The 11,783-nt window shown below is 40.3% G+C and overlaps 1 protein-coding gene across 1 annotated transcript; it reads left to right on the top strand.

Annotated features, from left to right (window-relative positions):
• Positions 1-781: 781 nt before the first annotated feature.
• Positions 782-10,430, top strand: TSFM (Ts translation elongation factor, mitochondrial). The gene is made up of 6 exons (XM_031941054.1): positions 782-922; positions 1,740-1,892; positions 3,268-3,396; positions 4,748-4,870; positions 5,503-5,590; positions 9,738-10,430. Exons 1-6 carry the CDS (start codon positions 866-868, stop codon positions 10,142-10,144), a joined length of 957 nt encoding a protein of 318 aa, XP_031796914.1. The 5' UTR covers positions 782-865; the 3' UTR covers positions 10,145-10,430.
• The last annotated feature ends 1,353 nt before the right edge of the window (positions 10,431-11,783 follow it).

The raw sequence follows: 11,783 nt of genomic DNA, 5'->3' as shown, positions 1-11,783 counted from the left end.
AGACTCTTGTTTTATACTTTATACTTATAACACAGGGAGAATGGAGTAACTAAGCAGATTAAGCTTCCCTTTTTTGGGGGGAGGGGGAATGGGATTCTTCCTGAAAGAGGTTGAGTAGGTTAGTGGAAAGAGGTACTTAGAAAGCATTTTTTTTAAAGTACCTACTATGTGCCAGGTACTGTGTTAAGTACTGGGGATACACAAAGGCTCTTAAGGAGCTCAGTGTTATGGAAAAACTTTCTTTCTTTCTTTTCTTTATTTCTCTTTCTTTCTTTCTTTCTTTTTTCTTTTTTTTTCTTCTTTCTTTCTTTTTTTTTTGTTTGTTTGTTTGTTTTTATTTAATAGCCTTTTATTTACAGGTTATATGTATGGGTAATTTTACAGCACTGACAATTGCCAAACCTTGAAAAAGGTAACTTTCTAAATCTGGGTTTACTCACCTAGAAACCTGGGATGGCTATTTCTTCCACCTAACTCTTGGCGGGGCACTGTAAGCAAAGTGTTTTACGTGTGGTATAAAAGGGAATTATTTCTCCCGCCCCCAGCAGTCCCGTTTTTCCCTGGAGGGAGCCTTCGGACTCCATTGCAGTTAGCCATTGCTGAGGAGTGACCTTGATGACACGACCCATGCCCTCTGCAGCGATGTTTGCTCGTTTCCTTCCCCCTTGGATGCCCAACGAGGCGGAGACCTCCTGGCCCACAGGTGGCGCTGCCTTCAGCTAGCGCTAGGTTAAGGCAGGTTCTGTGGGTTTGTCCCCTCCGCCGTGCCGTAGGTTCCTCATCTTCCTCCGCCCCACTTTCTCACGGGTTTTCTCCGGGCGCATGCGTCCTGGGGTAGTTGAGGGCTGCTAGGGCGGAGAAAATCATGTCCTTCTTTCGATCCCTGCGGCTTTTTCAGCACCTGGGGTCCCGGAGCAGGCCGGTAAGGGGGGGGGTGGCGGAGCTCGGGCCCTTCCTGCCTCCCGGGCCGCTCCAGCTCCTCCTCACATCCCTCCTCCCCCCCAGCCCGAGGCCCTCTAGCCTCCTCTCCCCCACACTCCACGGGTGCTCCCCTCCGTTTCCCATCTCTCCTCGACGTCCCTTCTTCCCGCCCCCCCGCGCGTCTCCCCCTGCCCCCTTCTTCCTCACCTGATGCCCGTGCTGCTGCGCCCCCCGCAGGTGCCCCGTCCCCTCCGCGCGGGAGTCGTGGGGGCCGTCCCTTCTTCCCCCCCCCCCCCCGCGTCTCCCCCTGCCCCCTTCTTCCTCGCCTGATGCCCGTGCTGCTGCGCCCCCCGCAGGTGCCCCTGGGGCCCCGTCCCCTTGGGCGGGAGTCATGGGGGCCGTCCCTTCTTCCCGCCCCCGCGTCTCCCCGCCCCTTCTTCCTCACCTGATGCCCGTGCTGCGCCCCTCGCAGGTGCCCCGTCCCCTCCGCGCGGAGTCATGGGGCCGTCCCTTCTTCCGCCCCGCGTCTCCCCTGCCCCCTTCTTCCTCACCTGATGCCCGTGCTGCTGCGCCCCCCGCAGGTGCCCCGTCCCCTCCGCGCGGGAGTCATGGGGGCCGTCCCTTCTTCCCGCCCCCCCCCGCGTCTCCCCCTGCCCCCTTCTTCCTCACCTGATGCCCGTGCTGCTGCGCCCCCCGCAGGTGCCCCGTCCCCTCCGCGCGGGAGTCGTGGGGGCCGTCCCTTCTTCCCCCCCCCCCCCCGCGTCTCCCCCTGCCCCCTTCTTCCTCACCTGATGCCCGTGCTGCTGCGCCCCCCGCAGGTGCCCCTGGGGCCCCGTCCCCTCCACGCGGGAGTCGTGGGGTCCGAGGCCGGGTCCAGCAAGGAGCTGCTGAGGAAGCTGAGGCGGAGGACCGGCTATTCCTTCATTAATTGCAAGAAGGCGCTGGAGAGTTGCGGGGGCGATCTGGCCCAGGTGAGGGAGGCTGGGGCCGCCCCTCCCCGGACCGGGGGAAACGGAGGCCTGTCTGATTGAGTTTAAACAGTCTCGTAGGTGGTTGGACACTTCGGTGTGTGAAGTTGACTTGTCCGCTGCCACACCCGCAACAACGGGCGAGGCAGGACCCGAAATCAGGGTCTCCAGTCTCCTTTAAGCCCTCTGGCTTTGCCGCGAATTTGTTGGAGGGCAGGGACTGTCTCTTGCCTCCTTTTGTATCCTCATCGCTTGTATTTGCCTTCTCAGATGGATGCCTTCGCAGAGGCGTCTCTCGATGATGCCTTCTCAGAGGAGTGTTTTTAAATGCACGAAATAAAACACATTGGATTGTAAGGGAAACCAGTTGTATGTTGTCAAAATTTTACAAGTTTTAAGAATCTCTTCCTTTTTCCCACGGTAATTGTGTTTAATCAGTATGTAAGCGACTGATTTAACAGATAGTTATGTTTTATGGCCGAAGTGTCACCCAGCCGTGCCTGTTATTCATTCAATAAGGCATTCAGGGAATAAATAGGCAACCTGTTGTGTTCTGGGCTTTGCGCTGGCGATCACACCTAGGGAAACAACCACAGTAGAAACAATAGCAGCCAGCGTATATCGCCTTCTGAAGTGTGCCAAGGGTCTTATTCGCATCACCTTATTTTAGTCTAGGAAACTAAGGTTGTGGGACTCTTGGTTCACACGGTAAGGATTAAGGGCGGGATTTAAATGGGTATCCTGACTTCAAATTTAGCACTCTAGCAAGCAAAACTAATGCTTCCTTAGCTTAGGGAAAATTGGAATTCAGGACGACTGCTAGCTCCCAATTTCCTAGTAGGAAGACCTTTGTGCCTGTCAAGTAGTAAATTCTTTTGAGATGTAGTTGGAGACATATTTATGTCTTTTATTTCTATTATTATTATTATTATAGCTTTTTATTTACAAGTTATATGCATTGGGTAATTTTACGGCATTGACAATTGCCAAACCTTTGGTTCCAATTTTTCCCCTTCTTCCCCCCATCCCCTCCCCCAGATGGCAGGTTGACCAGTTATGTATATGTCTTGATGTGCATCTGTAAAGGATTTATTTAACTTCCCTAAGTCAGTTTTCTCCTCTGTAAAATGATCATAATACATCCTTGAGGAACAGCTTTTATTATTTTTGAGCTCCAAATTCCCTCCCTCCAACCTTTTCCCCCACCCATTGAGAAAGGCAAGCATTCTATTAATTAAACATATGAAGTCATGTCAATAATTTGGGATTCAGAGGAAGCAGAATTGGAAGACAAAACATTTAGAATTTTGCAGCTCTAGCATTCTATGTGAGACAATGCTGTTTTTGTGTATGTGTTTTTTTCTTTTTTAATCTGCAGGCAGAAGTTTGGTTACATAAGCAGGCCCAGAAAGAAGGATGGAGCAAAGCTACTAAACTTCAGGGAAGAAAAACTAAGGAAGGATTGATTGGATTGTTACGGGAAGGGAATTCAGCTGTAATGGTGGAGGTGAGCCCCTCTCATGCACCAATTTCTAGGAATTTTATCCTCAAATATTTGATTCTTCTATTTTGGATGGAAAAGGTGATAAACTCTAGAAGAGCTGTCTAATAGTGAACCTAGTAGTAGTAGTAGTAGTAGGCAGTAATCAAAAGTTATTAGTAGACATGGGTCTCAGTGATAGATGGTGTTTTATAAAAATGCACAAAAGTATGTTGAAGAGGCCCTCATTGTATTTTGTATCTCTCCTGTGCACTTTTATTCTAATTTGTCTCTTCACCTCAGAGACAAAGTATTGTGATAACAAGCTACTTTTGGAGCCAAGAAGAATGGGAATTCAGGTCCCACTTCTGACTCAGACTGACTTTGTGCCTTTGGTTAAATTGCTTGAGATAATAAGTTGCAGAAAATGTACTGGCCTACTTATATTGAGGGAATTTCCTCGCTAAGAGTTCTCTTTGCCAATGAATTCTTAGCTCTAGCCCTCATTCCACTGTTTCCTATTTCATCTTTGTATTCCTGGTATTAAAGGTAGTTCCTTGCTCATAAGTATTCCATACCTTTACCTTCGTCATTGTTACCTCTCCTCTTGACAATCATAGTTTTTCTATAACTTAGCAAATTGTGTTGAAGGAATGTTTTGGCTAAAAAAATTCCTTGCCCTTCAGCCAGTCTAATCCAAATTTAGTTTGGTCCGTGGACAACAGATAAATGACACACATCACTGGCCTGACTTGAAACCTTTCCAAATTGTGTGTAGGACTTTGCAAAATTTTTGTCCTACTGGCTTAGACTTAAAGATCTTTGTGCTAATTCCATGCCACATTCTGATTAGGTCTTTACTGATTTTCTCACGTGTGTGTGTTGTGTGTGTGTGTGTGTGTGTGTGTGTGTGTTTGAATTGTTAATTCAAGATAGGAATCTAGTGCTTCTTTATCTAGTTTTGAAGGGTTTTCTGAAGAAGTTAGAAATTTATGGATTAGCTGATGTAGAGAGGGTAGTAGACATAGAAATAGTTGGTGTTATTGTAGATAACAAAGAAAAGAGAGAACAAGCTAATTGGTTTACACAAGAGGAAATCGAGTTAAAGGGAGAAGTTCCATGTTGGTAATAAATTTACAGTTAAGGCATCACTGGCAGTATTCTGAAGACTTTCTCAAGTGGCATATGTTGCCCAACCCATTATGACAAGAACTGCTTAAGTTTCTGGCCTTCCACTGGCATGGGAATGGCAATTTGAAAGATGCAGTTGTGTCTAAAATATAGCCTAGCTTTACTTTAGTTTGTATTAAATAAACCCATCACATTTTTATGAGTTTGCTACTAAACCATTGCTTACATCATGAGTTTCTGCCTATAGGTGAATTGTGAGACAGATTTCGTTTCTAGAAATTTAAAGTTTCAACAACTGGTCCAGCAAGTGGCCCTTGGAACCATGCTGTACTGTCAGAGTCTAAGGGAGCAACTGTCCACATACAGCAAGGTAAGTCAGCCAGCACTCACAATTCAATTCAGACTGCATCTAAATGACAAGAGGAAAGAATTGCTAGACAGATTAGAAAAGATGCAGTTGTAGCATGTTCTTTAATGTAGTCCAACTGACAAAACAATTATCCATACCACCTTCTTTTTTTTTTTTTTTTTTTTCTCAAACTGTCTCATGAACAGAGACATAGGGAATAAAATGTTAGTGAAAACTGAAAACATTGACTTTCTGTAGAGAAAGGTGGGATTTTATAAGAGTATGTAGCACAGGCAAAGGAATATGAATTAAGAGTCATATGGCTCAACTCTACTTCTCTTGGCACCAGTTTACTTTTATAAAATGATGGGATTGACCTGCATGATTTCTGAGATCCATTTGAATTCTGAAATTTCCTTAGAATCCTTCCTGAGAGTAGTAGTTCATATTCCAAAGATATTGGCATTCATGATAGAATAGAATGCATGTAAAAATGTTATACATATATAATATTACCAATATAATAGAGATAATAGTACTAATATACATTTATACTTAGAGATCTGCAGTTGCTTTATTTGGAAAAGATTAATATTGTCAGGTAAGCTTCATTTTGCAAAATTGATCTTTGTTTTCATTCTGTGGATATTCAGGGTTTTCTAGAGACAAGTGAGCTTTCTCAACTTAGAGCTGGACCCAACAGAGAAGGCTCTCTTAAGGACCAATTGACTTTATTTATCGGTGAGTATTGACAGTAGACCTCAGACTGAAGCTGAGAATAGAAATCAAAAAGGGGTTACTACGAGGTAGGTTTATGGAAAAAAAATCTTAGAATTTCTCAAAGCATCAAAATTGTAGTAATGGGAATATAACTATAAGATATTCAAACTTTTACATATGTGAATCCACAGGCATTTAATGGTCTAGTTTTTTGAACAGTATACTTCTTTATAAGGAAAGAATGCTAAGTTAGGGAATTGTAGGCATTTTTCTAGTGAGTTTGCCCACTGCAGATTACTGTGGTGTTAAGGGGAATTTTGGTTTATCTTGCTTTTCCTTTGTGGGGAGTAAGGGTGTGGGGAAGATGGTTGTAGAATCCTGGAAACAAACTGTTCCTCCAAAGTTACTGCCAGTGAGAATAATTCTTTTTACCAGATTGTCTCATACTGTCTGCAAACTATTAGTGAGTCATATCAGGAACCAGGTTAGGCAGAAGTGTGGGGGTTTGTTAAGTAATTCTGGAAGAATCTGGGTTTTTTTTAACTTTGTCTTTTTTTCTGGGGAATTACAGTAACTATTAAGTAGATTTCTTGAATTGTTTTCATTTCTGGATATCTCTCTTTTTTTAAATACCCTTAAGATATAATTCTCTGTTGTAGATATTTATATATGTTTGTGTTTTCTTGAATGAATAAGAACTAATTATTCTTATCTCTTTGCTTTCCATTTCTTTCTCCCCTTTGGTTCTTTTGTTTCTTCTTTAGAGAGTAATATTGATAAAAGGGTTGTTAGTGAGTAACTTTGGGGAAAAAAATTTTTATTGGAGAACATATATTGAAACTGTTGGGTAAAATGAAGTTTGGGATTTTCTGAGATTTTTGCTATGTGAAGTCATGCAAAATATATTTCTATATTAGCCATATTGCCAAAAAAAAGGGCTAAGTCGGAGAGGGGCTAGGGTGGGGGAGGAGATACGTGTCATGCTCCATTCAGAATTCCATCAGTTTTTGTCACTGGAGATAGCATTTTTCATCTTTAGTCTTTTGGAATTGTCTTGGATGATTGAATTGATCAGAATAGCTAAATCTTTCACAATTGAGCATTGTTAAAATATTGCTTTTATTTTATATGATATTCTCTTGGCTTTGCTCTCTTCACATTGCAGTAGTTCATATAAGTCATGCCCAGTTTTTTGTGGTATATCCATTCAATTAACATTTTTTTCCTCCCTTCTACACATCAAGCAATCCACTATAAGTTAAATATATGAAATTCTTTTAAACATATTTCTATATTCATTATGCGTCATTAGAAAAATCAGATCAAAAGGTGGGGAAATGACAAAAAAAAAAAAACAAGCAAATATTACCACTGCCAAAAAAAAAAAAAGGTGAAAATATTATGCTTTGATCCATATTCAGTTCCCATACTCCTCTCTCTGGATGCAGATGACTCTCTCCATCACAAGTCTATTGGAATTGCCTTGAATCATCTCATTGTTGAAAAGAGCCATGTCCATCACAATTGATCATTACTGTCTTGTTAGTGTGTACAAGGTTCTCTTGGTTCTACTTACTTTACTTAGTATCAATTCATATAAGTCCAGGCTTTTCCGAAATCAGCTTGCACATCATTTCTTATGGAATGATAATATTCCATAACATTCATATACCATAACTTATTCAGCCATTCCCCAACTGATGGGCATCCACTTAGTTTCCTGTCCTTTGCCACTACAAAAAGGGCTGCCACAATACATTTTCCTCTTTTATGATCCTTTTAGGATATAGATCCAGTAGAAAAAGTGCTAGATCAGAGGGTATACACAATTTGATAACTCTTTGGGCATAATTCCAAATTGTTCTCCAGAATGGTTAGATCACCAACAATATAATGCTGTTACAGTTTTCCCACATCCCCTCCAACATTTATCAATATATTTTCCTGTCATCTTAGCTGCAAAAACTAGGTATAGACCAGCATCTAACATCCTATACCAAGATCAGATCAAAATGGGTTCTTGATTTAGAAATAAAGGGTGATATAAACAAATTAGAGCAAGAGATAGTTTATCTGTCATGTCTTTAGAAAAGGGAGGAAATTGTAACCAAACAAAAATAGAGAACATTTTGAAATGCAAAATGGATAAATTTTTTTACATTAAATTTTAAAAGTTTTGTAAAAACAAAATCAGTGAAGCCAAGATTAGAAGGAAACAAAGCTGAGAAACAATAATTACAGTCAGTATTTCTGATAAAGGTCTCATTTCTGAAATATGTAGAGCACCGAGTCAAATTTATAAAAATACAAATCATTCCCCAATTGAGAAATGATCAAAGAATATGAAGATAGTTTTCAGATGAAGAAATTAAAGCCATCAATGTAGTCAAATGATAAAATGTTCTAAATCGCTATTGATTAGAGAAATGCAAATTAAAACCACTGTAAGGTAATGCCTTACACCTTTCAGATTCACTAAAATGACAGGAAAAGATAATGGATGGAATGTAGGAAAACTGGGACCCTAATATATTGTTGGAGTCGTGAACTGATCCAGTCATTCTGGAGAACAATTTGGAACTATGCTCAGAATGCTGTAAAACTGTGCATACTTTTTGATCCAGTAGTGTCCCTACTACATCTGTATCCCAAAGACATCATAAAAGATGTCCCCTCCCCCCCAAAAAAAGATGTAGAAGCTCTTTTTTTGTGGTAATAAGGAATTGGAAATTGAGTGGATGCCCATTAATTGGGGAATGATTGAATGAATATAAGAAATGATGAGCAAGCTGATTTCAGAAAGACTGGTGCTGCTGGAGTGACTCAGTTGTAAAAGAACTGATGCTAAATGAAGTGAGCAGAACCAGGAAAACTTGGTACTCAGCAACAGCAGCATTGTGTGATGATCAACTTTCATAGACTTAGTTCTTCTCAGTACAGTAAACCAAAGTAATTATAATAGACTTTGCATGGAAAATGCCATCTTCATCCAGAGAGAGAACTATGGACATTGCATTTGGATCAAACATACTATTTTTACTTTTTGGAGGTTTGCTTTTTCTTATGGTTTTCCCCTTTTGTTTTGACTTTTCTTTCACAACATGACTTAATATGGGATATATGTTTAAAATGATTGTTCATGTATGACCTATATCAGATTGTTTGCTGTCTTGGGGAGGAGGGATATATAAGGGAAAGAGAGAGAAAATTTGAAAATCAAAGTCTCACAAACATGAATGTTGAAAATTATCTTTACATGTAATCGGAAAAATACTATTGAAAAGTGCCAAAAAAGGGGGAGCTTCCATCTTGTTTCCAGCTCTTTACAACCACAAAAATGCTGCTTTAAATGTTTTTGTACATGTTTTTTTCTCCCTCTCTTTCAGCTTTTTGAAGAATGTGTATATAATATTGATATCTCTGGTTCAGAAGTCATAGTTTAATTCCATATTGCTTTCCAGAATAATGACTAGTTCCAATTTCACCAGTACTATTGTGTGCCTATTATATAAATCCATTATCAATTGTCTTTCCTTTTTTTGTCATTTTTCTTAATCTGATGGAGGTAAGATGGTAGCACTATTTGCTTTAATTTACTTATCTTTAGACATAGTTGTCTATTGTTTATATTTCTTTTTTTAAGAAGTATTTTTTTGACTGATTTATCTTTTAACGGATCATTATATATCTGCATTAGTTGTTTATGTTTCAGGCTTTAGAGGAATTTGATGCAAAAATTTTGCTCCAGTCAACCAATTCTCTTTTAATTCTTATTATATTGATTTTGGTAATTTCTTTTCCATCTTATGTCATGAAAGTTACCCATTTTATTTCCTTTGATTGATCCACTATTTGGTGAAAGTTTCTAACCTGAAAAGTGAAAAATGCCTCATCTCATTCTTTCTTTTTCTTAATGATATAAAATCACACCAAAGGTGATTTCAAGAGAATAAGAGCCCCATTAATGTAGGGTGGAGTGATAATTTCAGGAAAAGCTTTGCCTCAGAGGTGGTGCCTGAACCAAACTTTAAAGAAGGCTAGGAATTCTGCTAGATAGAAGTAAGGAGAACATATTCCAGGTATAAGTGGTCATCTGTGCAAAACATGTAGAAATATCTTCTGTGTATGTGATGCTTTTGATAGCTCTGCTTGTTTTGTTTTTCTGCAGGCAAACTGGGAGAAAATTTGACTCTTAAGCGAGCTGCATGGGTGACTGTACCAAATGGATTCTACATTGGTTCCTATGTACATGGAGTGGTGCACAGTCCCTCTCTCAGTAACATGGTGCTTGGGAAATATGGTGCATTAGTCATCTGCCAGACATCTGAAGAGAAATCAAACCTTGAAGACCTTGGCCGCCGACTTGGTCAGCATGTTGTGGGAATGGCTCCTTTGTCTGTAGGCTCAATGGAAGATGAGCCTAGTGGAGAAGAAGAAACAAGAATGCTTGCCCAGCCCTATCTGCTGGATCCTAGCATCACGCTGGGGCAATATGTAAAGCCCCAGGGTGTGTCTGTGGTAGATTTTTTGAGGTTTGAATGTGGAGAAGATTTAGGGACTGCAAAAACAGAATAGGCTTCCTGGACATTCTGGACCTTAAAAATATATTAACTGAGTCACTCCACATTCTGAGAAGATTGGTTTAATCATTGTTTCAGTAATACAATTGATTTTATGGTAAAACTGAAAAGATTATTCAATGCGGGAGCTCTGAATAAAGATACTTTCCTCCTTAGAGAATCTTGCCTTCTTCCATGTTTGTAAGATCGTGGGGTTAGCTTTTTACATTGTGAATTTGAATCACTATGACAATGACAACCCCTCACTGAGCCCATTAAAGAACACATAACTATATTGGAAATGTGAAGCCTTTTGACTTGGAATTGCTTATCTCTTACATTCAGTGAAATCATGACCTTTGTATGTTTTAATTCTGCTTTTCCCATGGCCACTTAAAACATTTTGGCTCCAGTAAATTTCCCCAAGCAAATATCTTAAGGGAAACTTGCCAGAAATATTCCAAGGTGCTCTCTTTTTCACCTCATTAAATCTATTCACTTTAAGTTCAGGTAACAGCTTTTTGTGGACTGCCAGAGCCTTCTCTTCCATTTCATCTCATAGTTATCCTAATTTACCTCTGCTAAGATTAACTGTGCATGACCATATACTAGGTACTAAGGATACAGAGACAAAAAAGAGGAAACCATTGCTGTCTTGGAGCTTTTGTGGCTTTTTGTTTGTTTTTTTTTTTTTTAGTGGGGGTGGCAGGGTATAGATTACATTTTGGCCCAGATGATCAGAGCTTTAATGATTACACACAAGGTAATCTCAAAGTTGTACCAACAACTAGGGATCTGGAGGGGACTCAGGAAAGACTTCTTATAGTAGGTAGTACCCTGAGTTGAGCCATTTAGGATTCTAAGTGGTAGAGGTAGGGTTGGAGTACATCTCTTACTATTTTCTTTCTCTGCATGTCAGATTCAGAAAAACCTGAAAAGACTGAATTACAGTGGAGTGAAGTAGAACAAGAGGACAATTTGTACTGTGATTATATTATCGTAAAGGGGTTTCAGATGTTCAGATGCCGTTTAGCTTTGAAAATCTGAAAAGAGATTGCAGATAACATGTCAAATCAGAATAGCTAATGGTCCAATTTAGTTTGGGGAATGTCATATTTCTGGAATAGTAGTAAGAAATAACTTGGAAAGGTGGGTGGGAACTTCATGGGCTCTTCATTGGCAGGCTGACCTTTTTGTGTTTTTTCTAGAGGTGATGGGAGATTTAAGTAGAGGTGTGTGATTGGATACATGCTTTGAGAAAAGCAGTTTGGCAGCTGTGTGGAGGACAGGGGAGAACAATTTTGCTACCTTTGTTTATAATTTGCATCAACCTCTAAGGTTACAGATTTAGCTGTTTATAGAAGTTATGTCATCAGAAACTAGTGAAAATATAATTTGTGTTAAAACTTAGGATTCCTTTCTATCTGAAATGAATTAAAAATAGTTTGCTGGAAATGCTCACTTGTGGATGTTTATGGCATCCTTTGAAGATAGGCTCTAGTGGCCCATGTGCTTATGTGACATTGGACTTGTTACAGAAATGAACACCAAATGGCTTCTTTCTTGACTTCAGGGCTGGTGCTTTATCTCCTGTGCCATCTAGCTGTCCCTAAATGGCATTTTTCTTGCTTGAATCTTTTGGTATGGCCAAGATG

This window comes from Sarcophilus harrisii, chromosome 5 (genome assembly GCF_902635505.1).
Source record: "Sarcophilus harrisii chromosome 5, mSarHar1.11, whole genome shotgun sequence".
In the NCBI taxonomy this organism is placed as follows: Eukaryota; Metazoa; Chordata; class Mammalia; order Dasyuromorphia; family Dasyuridae; genus Sarcophilus; species Sarcophilus harrisii.
The sequence above is the reverse complement of the archived record's forward strand: the minus strand, read 5'-3'. Positions and strand labels throughout refer to the sequence as shown.